Source organism: Ceratotherium simum, chromosome 11 (genome assembly GCF_057802395.1).
Source record: "Ceratotherium simum simum isolate JZ-2026a chromosome 11, ASM5780239v1, whole genome shotgun sequence".
NCBI classification, from domain to species: Eukaryota; Metazoa; Chordata; class Mammalia; order Perissodactyla; family Rhinocerotidae; genus Ceratotherium; species Ceratotherium simum.
The window spans coordinates 40343066-40366008 of NC_141910.1; the positions used below are offsets into that span (position 1 = coordinate 40343066).

General features: G+C 35.0%; 1 protein-coding gene across 8 annotated transcripts in view; it reads right to left on the reverse strand.

The window, feature by feature from the left end:
* Nucleotides 1–22943, reverse strand: part of EML4 (EMAP like 4) — a 159698-nt gene that overhangs the window by 94184 nt on the left and 42571 nt on the right. Inside the window, exon 1 of one of the 8 annotated variants that reach the window (XM_014792330.2) lies at nucleotides 6863–7258. The exons of the other annotated variants lie outside the window; for them this stretch is intronic. Within the exon in view, the coding sequence (XP_014647816.1) occupies nucleotides 6863–6929 (67 nt within the window). The 5' untranslated portion in view covers nucleotides 6930–7258. Of the gene's footprint in view, nucleotides 1–6862; nucleotides 7259–22943 lie in introns of those variants that run through there. 8 annotated transcript variants of the gene reach the window in all.

A 22943-nucleotide genomic window follows, 5' to 3' on the forward strand; every position in this document is an offset into this window, starting at 1 on the left:
AATCTGTTTGCTACTTAGCAGCTCTGTGACTAGTTTCCTCATGTGTAATTTCTTCATGCTAATTAGTACTTATCCCAGGTTTAGGATTGTTAGATGAAACAATGCACAGCATTGCCAGATGGTGTGAGTTAAATAAGTTACTATTCTGTATAGTGATGTTCTTTACTATACTGTTTATTATTGCCACAAAATTAAAAATGACCTAAAGTCCATGGATGGGATTAATGAACGACAATATACCATGCAACAATTAAAAACAATGAGGTAGATGTACAAACTAAAAATTTGAAAGATCTACAAGACAACTTAAGTGGAAAAAGCAAATTGCAAAACTGTATTACTGAATGATTTATTAAAATATACACACACACCAAAAACATACTTCTAAAAAATAAAATTAAAAACTTCATATTTATATATGTATATAATGTACACACAGAAAAAAGTCTAGAAGCGTACACATTAAACTGGTGACTGGGTTACCCCTGACTAGGAGAATGCGATTACAAGGATGGGGTAAAGGGAAACTTTTGTTTTTTAGTATAAGTATTTCTGTATTATTTGAATTTCATAATAAAAACGTATCATATGTTACTTGAAGTTTAAGCTAAAATGCATTGCTTTTGAAGCTTGTTTTCGTTCAAGTTAAGTCTTCTCCAGGCATAGTGTTCCAATTTTATAAAGGAACATATTAGAGTATAAGGCAATAAATTTAACATTTGCACTTATGGATTACTACAGCTAGAAAAGAGACTATCTGAAAGACCAACAACTCCTCCTATCATTTTACAGATAAGTAAACTAGGACTCTGGGAAATTAGGTGAGTTACTCATGGTCACACAGCAAACTGGGGTTAGAATTCCTCCCTCAGATGACTCTAAAGAATCCATTGCTCTCTTTCCATTTTGAAAACTTTGTTCTTATTTTTTTCTCTCCCAATCTCTAACGCACCATACTCTCACTCACAATAAACTTTTTAGGAATATATCTGTTCAGTAAATAGAATATACCTATCTTCTGGGAGCTTTTTATACTCCCTTTTCTTAATCCAAGTATATTACTTCCTTTTCCTTATATCATGGTAGTCTCTTATTTCTTTGATCCTTCTCAAAATAGTTTCTAGCCTTGAGGATTAAAATATGGAGGAATACAAATGAATTCTCAAGGGTTCTTAAACTCATTAAGGGCCGGGGGGAGGCGTGGAGGGAGAAGAGAAAGGAGGTCCACAAACCTCTTATCCATCAGTATAATCTATTTATTGGCGTAAGTAAGTTTGTCTTATTAGAGGTGCAAGCAAATTTCTATGTAACTAGTAAACCTTAATATTCAATATTATAGTTTTTAAACTATAATGATAGCTGTTCATTATGCTTTTACTACAGTGAATCATAGTTAATTTGTTTTCTGAATTGTCAAGAAATATGTTCCCTTTGCAGAGACAAATATATTGCATTCTATTCTAAAGATCCAAAAGTTGACACTCCAGCATCATTTCAGAATGATATATATTCTAGCATCTTTTGAATGTAATGGTTTTATGTAAATCTTTCTAAAATGGAATACTTACTTTCTTGTCTTCCTAACAAGGGAATACAATTATAATGTAGCCACTTCTAGATGACTCAGTCTTCACTGAGAATATTAGTTAGTTTGTGCTGCAATCACTGTGATAAAATGATGCCCTAGAGGCTATTATATTTCTAATTAAATACAGTGATGCAAGGGGCTATATTCAGAGAAATGCATCGTTAGGCGATTTCATCATTGTACAAATACCATAGTGTGTATTGAAGGGGAACAAAATTGGACACCCCAAAATGTGTCTCTTTAACATGAAGATTATTTCAGGCTGATTATTTTTAAGAAACAAAAGACTCAGTAAGTTTTTCTTGTTACCTCCCCCTTAACTGCTTAAAAATAAATTCAGATAAAAAAACCTGTCTCAGGAAGCAAGCTATCACCTCAGCATAACATGAACTAGGTGGTGGACAGGGAGGAACCTAGAAAAGCCTGTTTGTTGAGCTCCCCTCTGTGTTCTTCTGTTTCTGTGTGGCCAAACATTTGTTTTTCAAATGTGTTTGCTCCTTTTCACCTACCTGTAAATTGCCTTCCTTCCCTGTGAAGTCCCTGACTCTCCCCACCCCCAATATCTTCTTTTGTCTTTAGCTGAAGATGGTATTTAAGGTGAGGGCTTTGGCCATTTTGGCAAGTTACTTGATTTTCCTGAGTTTCTCCCACATATACATGTCATTAAACTTTTGTTCGTTTTTCTCCTGTTAATCTGTCTCATGTCAATTTAATTCTCAGACCAGACAGAAGAACCTAGAAAGATAGAGGAAAATTTCTTCTTCCCCTACAGTACTTACACAAACCTCGCCAGTATAGCCCACTACATACCTAGGCTATAAGGTACTAATCTTACGGGAGCGCCGTCATATACTTGGTCCATTGCTGACTGAAACGTCATTATGCAGTGCATGACTGTAGTTGAAAGCACCACATTTTCAAACTTCTAATCTTTCTTGATACCTTTTCTGCTTTCCCTCTTTGCAGTTAGGATTAACTATGCCTGTCTATAGCAACAAGCCTCTCCAATCTAATTTCCTACATTATGGGATATTGAATAACCAAGATTTTTGAACTGTTTATAAGAAGAGACAATAAACTCTGAAATTAAGACCTCTTCTATTTAGAAAATTATATATGTATATTATATGCACATACATTATATATACGATGTATACAATCTAAACAGAGAGGGGGAAAAAAATGAACACAGCCTCAGGCCTAATATTGTGTCATTGGAGTCCCAGAGCAAGAGGAGAAAAAGATTCTAGCTGAAAAAAATATGTGAAGAAATAAATGCTGAACTTCCCAAGTTAAGTTAAATTAAAATTTACAAATTCATTAAAATTAAGTATACACTGAAGTTCCTATCTCCACCACACACAAAAATCAAATCCAAGTAGATTAAAAAATCAAAGGCAAAATTATAAAACCTTTAGAAAATAATGGAGAATATCTTCATATCCTGCAAGTAGAGAGGAGGTTCCTAAATAAGATACAGAAAGTACTACTCCTGAAAGTAAAGACTGATAGTTAACTACATTAGAATTCAGAACCTATGCTCACTAAAAAACACAATAAAGAGAAAAAGCAATTCATAAACTGAGAAAAGGTAGTTGTAACACCTATAACTGGTAAAGGATTAGTTTCCTGAATAAAGAATTCCTATAAATTGATGAGAAAGACAAACAACTCTCCAGAAAAAATGGCAAAAGTCTTTTTGTGTGTGTGTGAGAAAGATCAGCCCTGAACTAACATCTATGCTAATCCTCCTCTTTTTGCTGAGGAAGACCAGCTCTGAGCTAACATCTATTGCCAATCCTCCTCCTTTTTTTTTTTTTTCCCCAAAGCCCCAGTAGATAGTATGTCATAGTTGCACATCCTTCTAGTTGCTGTATGTGGGACGCGGCCTCAGCATGGCCGGACAAGCGGTGCATCGGTGTGCGCCTGGGATCCTAACCCGGGCTGCCAGTAGCGGAGCGCACGCACTTAACCGCTAAGCCACGGGGCTGGCCCGCAAAAGTCTTGACTAAACACCTCATGGAAAAGAAAACATTAATGGCCAATGACCATACGAAATGAGGCTCAAGCAACTCATTAATAATTTTGAAAAGGAAAATTAAAACCACATGAAATACTATTTTATGCTCACTGAACTGGCAAAAAATTCAAAGTGTGACAATATCAAAGTGTTCCCAAGGATATACAGTAACGTGAACTCTCATATCACTGGTAGGAGGTAAACTATTCCAATGACTTTGGGGGAAAAAAACAACAACTTTGGCATCATCTGGTAAAACTGAAGATGCACACATTCTATGACCCAGTAATTCCACTCCTAGGTGTATATACCCTGACCTACTGGGGGGGGGGGGGGCAACTTTTTCTGTAAATGGCCAGATAGTAAATATTTTAGGCTTTGCAGACCATATAATCTCTGTAGCAACTACTCAAATCCGCCTTTGTAACACAAAAACAGCTATAGATAAATATGTAAATGACTGGGTTGTTATAAAACTTTATTTATAAAACAGGTGGCCTGCCAGGCATAATTTCCCAATCTCTGCTCTTGTACACATACACCAAGAGACATGTTCAAGAATGTTCACAACAGCATAGTTTGTAATAGAAACAAACTGGAAAGAACCTAAATGTTCATCAACTTATAAAATGGGTAAATAAATTGTGATATAAACATTCAACAGAATACTAGAGTGGTAAAAATAAACTATGGCTACATACAACATCCTGTGTGAATCTCAGGAATATAATGATGAGTGTAAGAAGCAAGTCAGATTAACTTTATATAAAGTTCAAAAAATACAAAAGTAAATTATATTGTTTAGAATAAAACTATAAAGTAAGGGAATGATATACAGAAAATTTCTGACAATAGTTACTTCTGACGGTATAGGGCAGGGGATATTACAGGGAGGAATCCACAGATAACAGAACATCTATGTCATAAAAACAATTAAAACATATATTGTATTATACTTTTTTGGGGGGAGGGAAGTTGAGTGATTCTCCTCTGTGAAAGAGGTTGGGGGATGAGGAAGACTAGACTACGTAATTGATTTACTCACTTTAGTTTCTGGAGAACAATGAAACCATCTTTGCAAATTAAATTCCCAAACAGATAAAAATGGAGCTGCACTTCCAAAGAACCCTGCGGTTCTGTGTCATAAAAACAACTAAAACAGATGGTTTTTACGATAGTTTTGAGGGCTAATGGTCTGACCCTAAGATTAGTTGTTACTTATGAACCTTTGAAAAAAAAAAAAATAGTCCTTCATTTCAAAAAAGTATATGATACGATACACAATACGATCCACAAAGAACAAATATTACAAAAAAAAAGTTAGAAACGGCCTCTGATCTCCCCTTCCTAAAGCACTTATGTTAAGACATTTGGCAGAATGGAAATGGCAGAAGATTAGAGGAGCTAATATGGGTGAGGGACCATGAGAAAACAGTAACAATACACGGTTTATAGTTAAAAAAAAAAAAACCGCACTAGCCTAAAGGACTGTCAACAGGCAACTTATCAAATAAATGGTTGTACTATGGCATACTATGTAGCTCTTAAAAAGGATGATATATATTTATAAACAGACAAGTAAGTTTAGTAGGAGTGACAACACACCACAGAGAGAGAAAAATTTGCAGGGCAACTATAAATTTATAGTGTATTCTATCTGTAGAACTGTATACGCACAGGCATACATACACAGATATAGACAGAGACTGGAGATTCTCTGGGAAGTGGGATTTCAGAGGATTTTTGCTTCCTTATACTCTTTTTGATGAATTTTCAACAACAAAAAAATTCTTTGTGTAAACAAAATTTAAATTATTTTCTCATTAAAAAAAGTGAAGCTAATTCAGGCTGTGATGTAAACCTATTTAGTAACACACCCACATTTTCAATATAAGTTTGGTTAATTTGCAGATTTTTGTGAATTTGTGAATGAGAGCATTTCTGTAAAAGTATAAATATAAGTATCATGATGTTCAACAGGAATATTCTCAGGCTAACAAAAGAGACAAAAATCAATACAATACAGCCAAAGGAAGATCTGGCCTGTAAACATTATTTCTTCAAAACACAAAACAAAATTACAGCTGATGTGTCACATTAGTAAATTCTTATCAGAAAGCATTTAGCACCTTAAATGATTTTCTTATTTTGTTCTAATATGGAATTGGTCGTCTTCAAATATGGTCACATAAAGACAGAAATATTTAAGTATTATATCAAGAAGTCATGGACGATGTATTCTACAACAGTTAAAATTTATTTTTGGAAATAAACCATAAGAAAATATACTCATAAAAACACAGCAGCTCATATGAAGATATATTTATATTTATACAGAAATTAATGTTTCCTATTTATCTTAATAGTCTACTTCCAAAAATCAAATTTTTCTCTCAAAGAAGTTTTACTTAAATAAGGTATTTTAACTGTTAAAGTTTGGATATTTTATTTCTTTAGTAAATGACAACATTACTTACCTCCAGTTAGCAATATGATTATATAAAAATAAGACTATCTCACTTCTGGAGTCAATGAAATGATACAAATAACGCTGTTGACTTACTTTCTATTTTTAAAAACTGTTTTTTCCCTGTAAGATAGTTTACTAAAAATTCATCTACTAGCATGAATTAAAAGCGAAATCGTGTTAAGTAAAAAACCAAAAAACTATTTTTGCTAGAGTACTCTGAGCATGATGGCTGGTTCCCAGGAGGGACTTTACCTCCTCCTATCACCAGGATTCACTCACAATTAAAATGGTCTTTTTTCAGTCTTTCTTAATTTAACACAGAATTAAAAACAGATATTCAGATAATTCTGATTTTGATGAAGTTTTTTGGTTAGACTTCACAGAAGCAAATGTCAAACTTAATTACACAATTTCTGATTTGCTATTATTTAAGAGGCACTTTTTGATTGTTTTCCATTAAAAGCCGCTGTTTTAATTGTTTTCTCTCAAGAATAATATAATGACCATCTTTTTGAGGGGGGGAGGGCAGGGAAAGAACAAGTTGAGCAAAGCCCACTCCGCCCTCACAACAGGAATATATTTGTTTATACAGTGAGTACAGCCTTAAATACTTTATAAAAGTATATAGGCAAATCTTTATGCCATTATTGACACATAAAGGGAGGAGAAAATAAAAAAAAAGGAAAGAATCTAGATTCATTCCCAAATCCTCAGACTTCTTTTGTCACAAGCAGTCAAGTTTGTGCGACAGGTTTGAATTTCTAGGAAAGGAAAGATACGTTACCAGTGCAGTTGTTCATAAGTGTGGAGGAACCACACGCTGAAGCGAGACCAGGCAAGCTGTCTTCCATTCTTGCCACCTACGTTACAAGCAATACAAACCAGTTCTGTCTACATTTCCTGCTGCCTTCCCAGATAGTTCCAGAGCAAATCCCAGCTCTCTAAATCTCACAACATACTTCACATTCTGAGGAAATCCTCCCGGTCCAGATGGCCTACCACAAAGCTCTTCTATGTTGGCACAAATAAAATCTTCCTAAGATAGCTCTTCTCCTGCCCCTTTGCTCTCTGAACTAAAGAAAAGTTTTCTACTTATTTATAAAAAGAGACAAAGAAACTGAAGGAGAGCAAGCAAACAGAGCACGCAGGCAAAAGGGGTAGGATACAGACAAAAAACTTGGGCTGCTTTGGGGAGTGGCTAAACTCCAGGCATAGGCAGAAACACATGAATTAACGCAGCATGTGAATATTCACTACAATAATTTGGTTGCCCTTGGGCACTATTTTTCTGATCTTTTAATTGGTTAAGAGTAAAGTACAATTGCTTCAAATACAAAACACAATTTTTGCCTTCTGAAACTGAAACACAAAACATACTATATAGCTTGTATAAATAACAGAGTTAAAGCCCCCAAGGTCAGTATTTTTTCTACTAGGAAATAAAATAAACAATGTGTGTGCAAAGTGGCAAGTCACATTTCCTTTTTCCTTTTGCTTTTGTTTAAAATGAAATCCACATGAACTGTAAAGAAACTAAAAGAATTATCACTTTTCATTGGTTTTTAAAACCTAAGCGTTAGACTAACATGGCTGGCTTATTATAATCATTTCACTAAAGTAAGATAATGAACATAATTAACGATGAGAATAGTCATTTTTCTTAATTTTCCAAATTATTTAAAAATAATACAACTGCACTAGAAAGTAACCTACAATAATAGTAAACAATCTACAACTGGTCAGATATTCCAATTTTAAACCATTCATGCTTACAATAACGTAAATGTATGAGGGAACTGAAATTATAAATATCTTTAGTCTGTCTTACAAAACCATATAAAACCAGGTGAAAGTTAATGAATGTACCACATATTTATTCTTTTGATAACTACTTCTAAAGCTAATCAAAGAACAAATTCACAGATAAGTGTCAAAACAAAGCTATTGGTGGGTTATCTCATCGATTTGTTGCTTTTAAGCGTTATATTTATAATTGAGAATAGCAGATTTAAACCAACCCAAAGTAAAACAGAAACAACATGACTGATATAAACACACACGTACCAAAAAAATATTGTTGAAATGGATGAAACCTAAACCAAACTGAACATTAAGAGCTGCACTACAAAGATTGAGATAAGAATAAACTAATAGCAAAGCTGATAAAAGACAGATGAATGAAGCAAAATGATCCAGATGAATATTTACAAAAAGAAGCCTTCATGGAAAAAAGGGGGAACCATTAAAAGAGTGTTTCCTCAAGTGAGACTCAGGAAAGTACTTCTCTTTTGCTTAATACCTGGTACAGACTCATCAAAGTATACGAGCTGCTTAAAAGATTAACAGGAGCTAAGTAAGCTGGGGAGTGTGCAATGTGTTTGAAACAAAGGACATTTAGGAAAGACCACATAGGTAGAATAAAAGCAGACAGAATGGGAAATATAATAATACAAAAGAAATGTGGCATGCCAGGCACAGATGAGGAAGGAGTTCAAATTCTTGCTATTGACTGGAGGCTCTGAAGCAGATTATATGTTATTATATTTCTCTTCAATTACGAGACAAATGTAAGACTGTAGCTTTATAATTCAAGTGTCAACTACTCTTCTCTACAATAAATGTAGCCCAATTAAATGATTGCTCACAGCTTCCTAAGGTTAGAAGGGCTGTTAAGTTCTGTAATCAAGTGCTTTCTAACTAGTACATAACAAAACCTTTCTCTTATACATCACAATATATGGGGCTTCTTTTCACCACCTTCCATTTGTAGATTGTAGATTACTAATTTGTAGATTATACACCTTGGGCATTCCTTTCTTCTCCAATCAAAATCTTATTTCAGGCCAGAAAGTGTATAGTTCCTGATCTCAACTTAGTTTCTATGCTCAAGAATCATCTTCTCTCTTTACTATTACAGTCAAGTATCTTTTCCAAAAGGCCTATTCATTCATTCAAGCATTTGAGTACTACTATACAGTCATGCGCCACATAACGATGTTTCACTCAACAATGGACCACATATACAACAGTTGTCCCGTAAGATTAGTACCAGGTAGCCTAGGTGGGTTTAGTAAGCTATACCATCTAGGTTTATGTAAGTACACTCTAAGATGTTTGCACAACAATGAAATTGCCTAACAGTACATTTCTCAGAAAGTATCCCCATTGTTATGTGAAGCATGGCCATATAGAGAAATCTTTCAAGATGCTGATGAGATTCAGAAACAATTTTATACCAGAAGTTTACTTACTAGAAATCAGAAATGAAAGGACAGATTTAAGAGATGCTACTCAAGACACAGAATTGATGGAACATGGTCACTGATTAGATGAGGGGAAGAAAAGTAGGAGGATCCCTATGTTTCTATTTGAATGACTGAGTAAACGGTTAGGTAACATTTACTGACACAGGGAATAAAGGAAAAGAAACAAGGTGGAGAATACGGAAGTAGAATGATGAGCAGTTTTGCACCTGCTGAGTTTGAGGTCACTGTAACAAAAGTATAACTAGGTCTTGGGCTTAAGATAGAGGCCTTAACTAGAGAAGTACAGTTGGAAACTGTAGGATATAATTGACAGCTGAGGCTATAATTGACAGCTGAGACATGTGAATTGATGATTCAGAGTGAGAAGAGAATAGGGCCAAGGTTATTTTAAGGGCAGCCAGAAGAAAAGGAACCTGCAGAGAATACAGAATAAAAACTGTCAGAAAGGTAGTCACAGACTCAGGCAAAGAGACATAATTTCAAAGACTGTACAGATATCAAAAGATAAGAACTGAAAATGGTCCAGTGGATTTGGCAATTCCTAGAGAACCGTTACCAGAGAAGTTTCAGTGGAGTAATGGGGACAGAAACATGCCTGCAACGCCCTGAACTGCGACTGGGAGGTAAAGAAGTCTTTTAGGGAATTGGGTTGAAGATGGAATGGGTGAATAAACGGGATGAGAGATGGGGAGTGGGTTGTGCAAGGCTGATGATGTTTCTGTTCAAGATGGAAGAGTAGTGTATTTACAGAGTTCGGGGAAGGAACCAATGACAAAGTATTTGTATTAACATGAGAAGGCATGCAGCCCTTTTTTTAATGCATGAATGTTCCTAGCAGTTTTATTCAAAACAGCACAAAACCGGAAACAATCCAAATGAATAAACTGTGGCACATCTCTATATTGGAACATTACTCAGTAACAAAAAGGAATAAGCTACTGATACATGCAACAACACAGATAAATCTTAAAAGCATCATGATAAGTAAAAGAAACCATACACAGATAGTCACATACTTCATGATTCAATTCTTTGACATTCTAGAAAAAGCAAAACGATAAGGACAGAAAATAGATCAATGGTTATCAGGGCTTGGGAGGTTGGGGGGAAAGCGGCTGCAATGGGCATGAAGGAACTTTTTTGGGTGATATTAACGTTCAATATCTTAATTGTGGTGGTTACACGACTACATGCATTTTCAAAATTCATAAAACTCTACAATTAAAACAGGTGAATTTTACTGTATGTAAATTATATCTCAAACTCAACTAAAAAAAAATAAGCTCCCATATTTTAAAAAAAAAATCAATGAAAATGGCCTTCTCTAGTGTTAGAGAACATGTGAAGAGTTAAAATAGAAAACACAGCCCAAAGAACAAGCCTTGAAAAGGGACAATGGTTTTATCTAAGAATGAAGGGGAGATGATGAAAGCAGGCACAAATGTTTGTTTTTATATCTAAATTTCTATCTGTGAGGCAGGAAACAAGGCCACCTGCTGAGAGAAGCTGGTTAAAGAGCTTGAGCCAAGTGGTAAGTGTGGAATTGTCTATACCATCTGACTCATCACATTACAGAATACTGTTAATCTTTTAATAAAGTCACATTTTAAATTCCTAACTAGATTGTGAAGTCCTCTAAAGGAGAAGTTATTTCTTTTTTTATTTTCCTCTACACCTGGAAAGCACCACATATAGCAGTAATTCTCCAAACAGTGGTTGATTTATTGTGGCCGTACTTTAGAATCAGCAGCAAAGACAGGATAAAACAAGGGGTGAGACAGAGACTCCTATTATCTTAGCGACATGCAAAGGACTGGGGTTGCTTTAGAAGAACAGAATCTCCGCATTAAAAGTTTCATGCAGCTGGGAGGAGGATCTGGCGGAAACAATTTTAGCCATTGACTGTATAATAGAAAAGACAGGTATCTCTTCCCTACATCCCTCACTGCTCTAAATATTTCTTCCTTTTTTGGCTGCTTCCTTCTATGAATATCCCCCTTTCCTCTCTTGTACCTCAACTTCAAAATTATCTATCTATCTATTCCCTGCCTTTCTTCCTCCTCCTCCCCTCTCTGCCACAATACGCCCAAAACAAGGTATATTTTTCTTATTGCTGTCACAGTTTGAGAGATTCAGCCCAACCAAAACGTTAGATATTTTTGCACTACTGGGCCTCAACCCAGGACTCTGAACAGACTTATTTATTTCACTAGACTTTTCTTTCTCTTATTTTTACAAGTCAATGAGCTAAAATGCTTATATTTCTAATTTAAAAAATCCTCTTTTTTCCCCTCCCTGCTTTCTCTGACAAACTCATTGCTTTCTACATGTATTTAGTCCTAAAATCATTCACTCAACATTCTCTCTCTCTCTCTCTCACTCACACACACTTCTGGTGAATCATCAGCCCTTGGTAGAAAATATAGCATCTATCTTGCTTTAAGAGGAATACTCTACCATATAAGTTTTCGTTAACAAAGTTGTTCATAGAATACCAAGTTCATGTGTAACTGAAAACTCATTTAATACGCGTACAGTGGTTAAGAATATAGTGCTGAATTTAGACTACCTGGCTTCATCATTTACTAACTGTATAACCCTGGGCAAGTTTCTTAACTTCTCCATGCCTCAGTTTCTCCATCTTTAAAATGAGGCTAAGAGCACCTAACATATAAAATTATAGAAAATTTAATTAGACAAATCATTAAAGAACATTTAAAAAATGAGAGTAAAATAGTGCAAGTCTTATAAATGTTAGCTATTATTAAAATAATTATTAAGGTTCTAAAATAAAGGCCTGGCAGGGCGGGCCCGGTGGCACAGCGGTTAAGTGCACGTGCTCCGCTTTGGCTGCCCAGGGTTCGCAGGTTCAGATCCCAGGCGTGCACCGACGCACCACTTGTCAAGCCATGCTGTGGCAGCGTCCCACATAAACCAGAGGAAAAGGGCATGGATGTTAGCCCAGGGCCAATCTGCCTCAGCAAAACAAAAAAAAAGAGAATTTGGCATTGGATGTTAGCTCAGGGCTAATCTTCCTCACAAAAAATAAAATATAAAATAAAATAAAGGCCTGGTAAACCCACACTTAGATTGCTTTAATTCCTAATCATCAGAAAGATTTGTAGGGCCAGGTCCCTAATCAATTGGTCAAAGATTTACTGAAACAGTCTCTGAAATATCAGCAGAAAGAGATGCTACATTATTTTACCAATTACTTATTCACTAAACTCCATTGCATCATCAGAAAGTTAAAAAGACTAAATTGGAATTAGCAGGAAAGAGTCAAAAGAAAACAAAGATACATATTACTTATTTGATAATTACTTTTAACATTTAGTGAACTTCTAATTATATGCCACTCGTTGTTAGGGTTTGAATAAGATGATCTCCAAGCCTAAGAAACATGGATGAGTGGGGGAGAGAGAAATGTAAAAAAAAAACACAATAAAGTATAACACACAGTTGCCCTGATAGATATATACAGAAAACAGTGGGACCCAAAGAATGAAGTTAGTCAAATTTTTTTTTTTTGGTGAGGAAGATTGGCCCTGAGCTAACAACTGTGCCCATCCTCCTCTATTTTCTATGTGGCACGCCGCCACAGCATGGTTTGATGGCGGTGTGTCAGTCTGTACCCAGGGTCTCACACCTGCGAACCCCAGGCCGTCAAAGTGGAGCGCACAAACTTAACCACTACACCACCGGGCTAGCCCCAAGTTAGTCAATTTTTAATGGGAGGAAAGAATGAAAGTCTGGTCTCTGGAACAAGTTAGTTTTCTGTTAAAAGAAAAATATTGACGAGAATTTTTTAAAGCAATGCAATTGGAGAGCCCACCCTATAAAACATAAGACAAAAACATAACTTCTAAATAAGACTACAGATATAACCCAAATGATATGATTATAAATATTAAATTTTAAATTTTAAATGATAAGCTTTAAGTTCATGATACATTAGCCTATATAAAAAACAAAAGGAGGAGGCAGAGAGAGGAAGAGACTCAGAGAAAATATATTGACAACCACAAGGTGTATCTAAAAAACTCATCAATTTCATTCCTAAAGTATGTAATTAAAGGGCATATGTACTGCAATATGTCACACAAACTGAGTTCTTGGACTATGAGCAAGTTTAGGGTTTTTCTTTGTCAGAGAGGGGTAGTAAAAGGAATAGCCTTAACAGGCCCACATACTTTTTTTTTTTTTTTTTTGGCAAGGAAGATCAGCCCTGAGCTAACATCCAATGCCAGTCCTCCTCTTTTTTGCTGAGGAAGACTGGCCCTGGGCTAACATCTGTGCCCATCTTCCTCTACTTTATATGGGACACTGCCACAGCACAGCTTGACAAGCAGTACATCGGTGCATGGCCGGGATCTGAACCTGTGAACCCTGGGCCACCGAAGCCAAGCACATGCACTTAACCGCTGCGCCACTGGGCCGGCCCTCCACATACATTTTGAAAGCAGGCAGGATATAATTCTTTAAAAAATAAGACAGGACACTATTTTATATGTATGTAAAACTGAAAGTGGAAAAAGACTGGATACAAGTACAGTGTAAGGCCCAGGAAATCCTGTTTTCTCTTTGAGGGGATTCCCTTTGTTGAACTTCAGAGAAATTTTGTGGGATCCTGCTACCACAAACCAAAATTGTATATTTATACAACTGCCATCTATCATAGGCCACATGTTCTGGCTGACAATTATGTGCGTACGTGCATCTTTATCTCAGAATTGAAGTGTATCTAGAAGATCTAATAGATTAACTCTTTAAATGACTTTCAGACCAAGCCCAAACCAGCAAGAGCTATCTTTCTAATCCACCTGCAAATGTGCCTAGAGGATTCTAACAATGGGAGATCCAATACACTATTAGATAACCATAAAGGTACAATTCACACATAACTGTGCAAATCATTAGCACTCATTTGTCATTTAATTTAGGTAGCATTATTTCTTTAAAAATAAAATAAATTTTTATACTTCCACAAAATATTTATTCATTTTACTGAGTGACTAATTTGTCAGGCACCACGTTAAATCCCAAGGACACAAATTCAAAATCAGTTCTTCCCACTTCAAAAAGTAAAAACTTCTAAAGGCACAAAAGTTGGAAAAAAGACATTATTACACATATGAGAAATTTGTAAAGACTGCCTATAGATCAGTAAGAAAAGGTATCAACCTAAAAGAAAAATGTGAAAAAGATACAAATAGGCAAAATTCTATCTGTAGGGAAGGAGGGAGGATGGATCAACCTCACTATTAATTAGGGACATAGAAATTAAAATCACAAGCTACTTTTTCATATCCATTAAATAAAAAAAAAAACCTATAAATTCTGGCAACACCAAATGTTGACATATGATTTTCATACATTTTGAAGGGAAGCATACATTGATAAACTCCTTGGGAGAATAATCCATTGATATTTACTAAATTTGAAGGTATAATTACTCTATAATCCAGCAACCTCACTCTCACAAATAGGTCAAGGACTTGAATAGACATTTCTCCAAGGAAGATATGCAAATCGCCAATAAGTACATGAAAGAATGTGGAGAAATTAGAACCCTTGTGCACTGCTGGTGGAAATGCAAAATCATGCAGCCACTGTGCAAAACATCCTGGTGGCTCCTGAAAAAGTTAAACATATGATCCAGCAATTCCACTTCTAGGAATTGAAAGCAGGGACTCAAACAGATACTGGTACATCAATGTTCATAGCAACATTATTCACAATAGCCAAAAGATGGAAACCACCTAAACTTCTATCCACGGATGAGTGGATAAACAAAATGTGGTATACACACACACAATGGAATATTATTCAACTTTAAAAAGGAATAAAATTCTAATACATGCTACAACTGGGGTGAACCTTGGAAATATTATGCTAAGTAAAATAAGCCAGACACAGAAAGACAAATATTGTATGATTCCACTTATATATATGAGGTATCTAGAACAGGCAAATTCATCGAGACACAAAGTAGAACAGAGGTTACTAGGGGCTGGGAAGAGAGGGGTATGTGGTTACTTTTTAACGAGCAGAGTTTTTATTTGGAATGATAAAAACTTTTGGAAAATGAATAGTGGTGATGGTTGCACAACACTGTGAATTGTACCCATAAAAATGGTTAAAACAGTTAATTTTATTTTATATATATTTTATCACAATAAAAAAAACACAAAAAAATTCATAGTAAGATGCCATTAGGATGGCTATAATCAAAATGACAATAAGGGTTGGTGAGGCTGTGGAGAAACAACCCTCATACACTGCTGTTAGGAAGGTAAATGGTGCAGCCACTTTGGAAAAAAGTCTGGCAGTTCCTCAACAAGTTAAACATAGAGTTACCATATTACTCAGCAATTCCCTCCTAGATATACTCAAGAGAAATGAAAACATATGTCCACACAAAAACTTGCATATGAATGTTCATAGCAGCATTATTCATAAGAGCCAAAAAGTGGAAATAACCCAAATGTCCATCGAATGATGAATGGATATTCATTCATGTGGTATATCCTTACAATGGAATATTATTCAGCCATAAAAAGGAATGAAGTACTGATAAATGCTATAACGTGGATGAATCTTGAAAACATGCTAAGTTCAAGAAGCCAGTCACAAAAGACCACATATTGTATGATTCTTCCATTTATATAAAATATCCAGAACAGGCCAATGTGTAATAGAAAACAGATTAATGGTTGCCTAGGGAGATAGAAGAAATGGGAAGTGACTGCTCAAGGATTCAAAATTTCTTCTTAGAGTGATGAAAATGGTCTAAAATTGATTATAGTAAAGGTTGTACAATTCTGCGAATACACTAAAACACACTGAATTGTATATTTTAAACGGGTGAATTGTATGGTATATGAATTATATCTCAAAAAGGCTGTTGCCAAAAAACAACAACAAACCTCCTGTTCAATAAGCAACAGAAACTTTCATTTCATAATTTAAATTGTAAATTCCGTAGAAGGTATATTTTCTCAAAAGTATAAATGACTGGCAGAAGAGCTCACTGGGGCATTATCGAGTACTTGAAAAGGGCACAAGAATCATCTAAATACGGATACAAAAGAGGGAGAGAAAACAGAGAAGTTGGACTTGTAAGGACAACTTCAACTTTCTTTATAATATAGCCTAGAGCCAGCACTGCTTAAGAGACTATTATCTATATTTACTCAAATTGTCCAAAGATTAATGAAAATGCAATGGCCTTTGTAAACAAAGATGTTACTCACTGTTTTTTACACACCATGAGAGATCTAGGCTAAGTAGGTCAACACCTCTCATACAGTACTCTTGTAATAGGGATAGGCTAAAAAATGGTTACTTCCTGTAAGCAAGGAAAGGAAAGATGACTGGCTAGAGCAAAATTTGCAATTTGTGGCTTCTGACATTTACAACCTCTTCAAAATCAAAAAGAAAACAGAATGTTGAGATAATGATTAAACTTCAGCCCCTTTAAAGCATGTCTTGACCAAAGTACAAATGGCTTAGCCTCATTAGTCAGCAGGAGACTGAAAATTAAAAGTAATTTTTACTGATCTTATGGGCAAAATAAAAAAATGAGAGCATATAGTGTGGGCAAAATAAAAAAAAAATGAAAGCAAATAGTGTCCAGCATGTTAGGACATAGGCAGTTGTACTGGTGCATTTGTGAATTGCTACAAACTTTCTGAAAAGTAATCTGGTAATAGCTATTTAAATTAAAATTACACACAACTCTTTGACCCAACAATGTATGTAGAAGGGAGAGAAGAGATTATAAACAGACCTAAAGGGCTATCAAAATGAGATCAGGTGAATGAAATATGCTATCTAAATATGGAATATTGTGCACTATTAAAAGAATATATTATATCTGTATATAACAACGTGGTGTGGAAGGCTATTCATGAGCAGTGGATAAGTGAAAAAAGCTAGCTGCCAGTAAGCAAAAGATAATGCATATCCATTGCATACCCAGGGTATTTTATGTCCTGTTTTTGAAATGAACAAGCACACAATAAACCTGTTCATGTAGAATAGGGGTCAGCAAATTTTCTGTAAAAGACCAGAGAGTAAATATTTTAGGTTTTGCAGGTCAAATGATCTCTGTCCCAACTACTGCACTCTGCTGTTGTAACACGAATGCAGCCATACACAATATCTCTACAAATGAGCATGGCTATGTTCCCAAAAAACTTCATTTATGGACACTGAAATTAGAATTTCATGTGACTTTCACATATCATGAAATATTATCCTTTTGATTTCTTTCAACCATTTAAAATCATAAAAAACATTCTTGGCTCACAGGATGTACAAAAACAGGGCATTTGGCACAAGGGCCATAGTTTGTCGATCCCTAATGTAGAAGGATGCAAACTAAACTGTTAACAAGGGTTACTTTGTGCAAAGTTTGATTTGGTAAAATGAGCAAATACATATTTACAATTTAAAAATATATAATTTTTAAATATTTCTTCTCAAAGGACAGGAATCAGTTTTATTGACAAAGTAATTTTTATTAATAAGGCTGAGAAACTGTCTTCTCCATAACCAGAGTAGGTGGTGTATTAATTTTATGACTATTTCTCCATGGCTACAGAGAGAAGAATAAGAAGAAAATAAGGAAGATAATTTTAAAATTTTATTTAGCCCCAAATTAGAGAATCTGGCATCTCCTGGTACTTCTTGCTTCAGAGAGTAAAATCTTTGCTTATTTATAGTGAGGGTTCTCAAGCTGGTAGAAATGATAAAGACCTACAAGAAAGAATAGAAACACAACACTTCTGAGGAAAAATACGAAAACTACTCAATCAGAATCCTATGAGAGGTTAGATTTGTTTACATTTTCAGAAAACCTTTCCTAAGCTTTCCACGATAAAGCATATTTTAAAAAAATCACCCACACATAGTAGGCAAAGGATTTGATATTGTGGATAAGAAATGACTGAAGACCAAAAAAAGGTTATTTTCTAAGCATCTACCATATGCCCAACACTATATCAGGTCTATGATAGGATATAAAAGTGATGTAAGAGATGGTCCTTACCCCCAAGGAGCTTTCAAAGATGCAAAAATCCTGAAGAAAATATTAGCAAACCAAATGCAATAATATATAAAAAAGATAATAAATCACAGTCACGTTGAATTTACTGCAATAATCTATGAAATTTATCACATTAACAGAAAATAAAATCATGTTTATTTCAACAGAGAAAAAGCATTTCATAAAATTTAATATTTATTTAAAATAAAAACGTTAAATACTATGAATAGAAGGGAACATTCTTAATCTGATAAAAAGGCACTGTAGCAGATTGTATTTTCTTGCTTCTCTCTCTCTCTAGCTAGACATGATTCTAAATATGTATGTGTAAGTATGTATGTATGCCATCCCAATTGCTCTTCTTACAATGTGACTTACAAACACTCCTTTCACCAAAAAGCAGGGTCTATGTTCCCTCCTCTTCTATCTGACTGGGGGCTTGTGACTGCTCCAAGCAGAGTATGGCAAAAGTGATGTTTATATGACTTCTGAGGCTAGGCTATAAAAAGGATACAGCTTCTACCTGGCTTTCTCTCTCTTTGGGAATGCCTGCTTTAGGAGAAACCAGCCACCATGCTGTGAAGAAGCTCACACTAGCACACACGGAGAGACCACATGGAAGGACTCAGGTAGAGAGGAAATGAGGCTCCCTGCCAAGAGCCAGCATCCACAACCATATATGAGTAAATGAGCCTTCAGATGATTCCTTCCCTCTGCCTTTACATCTTGCAGCCAAGGCCTCAGACAACACAAAGCAAAGACAAGCATTCCATGGTGTGCCCTATCTAAATTCCTAATCCACAGAATCCATGATCATGATAAATGGTTGCTTTATGACACTCAATTTTTAATGGGTTTATGTAGCCATAGTAACTGGAATGGGCATATACCAAAAAAAAAAAAAAAAAAGAAAAAAGGAAAAAAAACTACAGCATCATATTTAATGTTGAAATATTGAAAGCTTTCCTTTTGAGACAGGGAACAAAAAAAACAAGGGTGCCTACCTCTCACCACTTCTATTTTGTACTGCAATCCTACTCGGTTCAATAAGATGAGAAATAAATTAAAGATTAGAAAAGAAGAAACAAAACTATCATTCATAGACAATATGATTATGTATGTAAAAATCCCAAAAATATATAGATAGCTTGTTAGAATTAACAGTGAGTTTAGCAAGGTTGATGGATATAGGTCAATACAGAAAATCAACTGTATTACCACATCCTAGCAGCAAACAGAAAAAGAAAAAATTTTAAAGATTTTTACAGTAGTACTAAAAAATAAATCCATAGTAATAAAAATAATAAACAACGTTCAAGACCTCTACACATAAAACTAGTAAATGTTGTTAAGAGAAATTAAAAACCTAAATCATTAGATAAATATACCATGTTCATGGATTGCAGACTCAATGAAAATATGCCACTTTTACCCAAACTGATCTGGAAATTTAATGTAATATGAAAAAATCCTGACAGTTTGTGTGTGTACATGTATGTGTGTATGTACACACATGTGCACGAGATTTGATAAGCTCACTCTAAAGTTTATATAAAAATGCAAAGGGTCAAGAGTAACTAAACCCTCTTGGAGAAAGGGAAAAAAGTAACAGCCCTTATTCTACTAGATATCAAGACTTATTATGAAACTATAGTAATTAAGAAAAAAGAATCCAAAAATAAACATACTCATATGCAGGGCAAAGGTGGCACTTTAGAGATCTGGGGAATAAGAGTCATGCCAATAAATAATGCTGGGTCAAGTGGATCTCTATATGGAGAAAAAAAAAAGAAACTTGACCCTTTCCTCACAGCATATACAAAAATCAATTCCGGGTAGATTGTAAATCAAAATGTGAAAGAGAAAATAAAGCTTTTACAAGATACATAAACAAGACACAGAAATCACTATTGATAAAGGAAAAGATTGATAGTGAGACCAATCTTAAAATTGAGAATGTCTATTCATAAAAAGGTACCATTAAGAGCGAAAAGGCAAGCCAGAGTAGGAGAAAGTAGTTGGAACATATAACTGACAAAGGGCTCATATCCTAAATATACAAAGAATACATACAAATCAATTAGAAAAAGATACCCAGTTCAATAGAAAGATATGCAAGAGATTGAATAGGAACTTTACAAAAGAGGACATCCAAATGGCCAAGAAATACATAAAAAAGTGAACTTTATTAGTAATCAAGAAAATACAATTTGAAGCCACAATAAAATACCACTACACACTCACCAAATGACTTAAATTAAAAAGACTAACAATATTTAGTGCTGGTGAAGATGTAGACCAACAGGAACTCTTGGAACTGCTGATGGGATTATATAATGGTACAACCACTATGGAAAACAATTGGGCATTATCTATTAAAGTGGAATAAACACATTCCCTATGTCCCAGAAATTCTAGTCCTATGATTGTCCTCAACAAAAATGTGTACACACGTGCACCAAGAGATATGTACAGGAATTAGAGCAGCATTGTCTGTAACAGTCAAACACTGGAAACAAACCAAATATCCATCCATAATTAGAATGGACAAGTAAATGGTGGCATATTCATATAATTAAATACGATTCAGCAATGATAATGAACTATAGCTACATACAACAGGGATGAATCTCACAAACATAATATGGAGCAAAGGAAACCAGACATAAAAGAATATATGCTTTATGATTCCACTCTTATAAAGTACAAACACAGGCAAAACTATATACTTTACTGTCAGAAATCAAGATAGCATTTATTTCGGGAGATGTGAGACGGGTAGTAATTGGGAGAAGCATAAGGGCAAGGTCTTCTGGAGTGTTGGGTATGTTCTCTTTCCTGACCTGGATTATGACTACATGTGTTACATAGCAATAAAAAGGTTTTAAAATGTTGAGCTTACACTCCCAATATATGTTTATTTTTTATACATGTACTACTGTGCTAATGTTATGCTCATTATAAAACATATTTAAAAAGAGAAATCTGAAAAGTATGGAAGAAAATAAGTATCAACTTTAGATGTCTTGCTAATATCGATAGCTTCATATTTACATTAGTTTGTTGTGTGTGTGTGTGTGTGTGTGTGTATGTGCTGGAAAATAGCATACTTACTTCTTCCAAGTGAAGAAAATATTTAATCTTGTGGTTGTAATTTTTTATTACTTTCACACACTCCCATTTATTGCCTTATTTTCCAAATAGGACTTAATCCCCAAGATGGTTATAATATTTAAATTTTATGCAGACTTGGAGTGGTGAATAATATTGAAACATAATATTGAAACAAATAAATAAACTAATTCTTGGTTTTTCAATCATTAGTTAACATTTTAAGGCATTATATATATATTTATGGTAAGGTTCATCCATATTTCAAACAAGTCTTCTCAATAATTTGACTTTGGGAAGATGATTTCTTTTCAGATCTGATTAGATGACTGATTTTAAACCTGTAATGTGGCTCACAAAGAGCTTGAACTAAGAATAGAAGGATCAGCTGTGCCATTTTCTTATTGTTCTCCTGTGATTGACTTATTAATATTATCTTAAATCTATGGTTTCTTCGAAGGAATCTTCTTAAGTCATGTATCTATTTTGTAAGAATGGAGACAACATAACAAATAAAATTACTTAACAGAGCACAGATAAATGGCAATATGCTGCAGTGCATGAAGAGTGAATGAAAAAGAGCTCCACTGTCAATCCCTCTGAGGTGTGGAACTCCCACTCCTCCTTAGGTGATGACTATCTGACAGACTGAAGGAGCGAGCAAGTTAATCATTCTATTCAATATTGGTAAGGCATAATGTCTTTCTTTTATTTTAGGTTTAAAAAGTAAATTTTACAATTCTAATATTTTCTTCCTGCACCACCAATAAGTCATCTTACACACCTCACTCTGAAGACCATTGTTTTGGAGGACAGCAGGAGAGTGGCCAGATCAAATTTGCAAAATAACTCATCCCCTGGTGGCCAAATGGAGGATAAATTTAAGACAAAGGATAGGTTTGAGAGAGATGAGACTAGAAGCCAGGCAATAGATAAAAAGCTGTTAGAACTGTGCAGGTTAGAGGTAACAGTAGCCTAAATAAAGCAGTGGCAACATAAATAAAGGGGCAAAATAGATTACTGCCAGTGGTGGCGCTAATAAGTGGCTTTACCTTCCCCCTTCTCTTTATATTTACCAGCCTCTCTTCAAAGATACCCAAAGAGCTGACCCTGTGGCTTAGCGGTTAAGTGCACGCGCTCCGCTGCTGGCGGCCTGGGTTCGGATCCTGGGCGCGCACAGACACACCGCTTCTCGGGCCATGCTAAGGCCGCGTCCCACATACAGCAACTAGAAGGATGTGCAGCTATGACATACAACTATCTACTGGGGCTTTGGGGGGGAAAAAAAATAAAATAAAAAAAGTTAAAAAAAAAAAAGATACCCAAAGAGTAACTTTTTTCAACTAACAAAGTATATATTTGATATGGATAATTGGTATTTTTTCAATCATATGTGTCATGTATGCATTATATGTAAAAAGATTTTTAGAGAACTT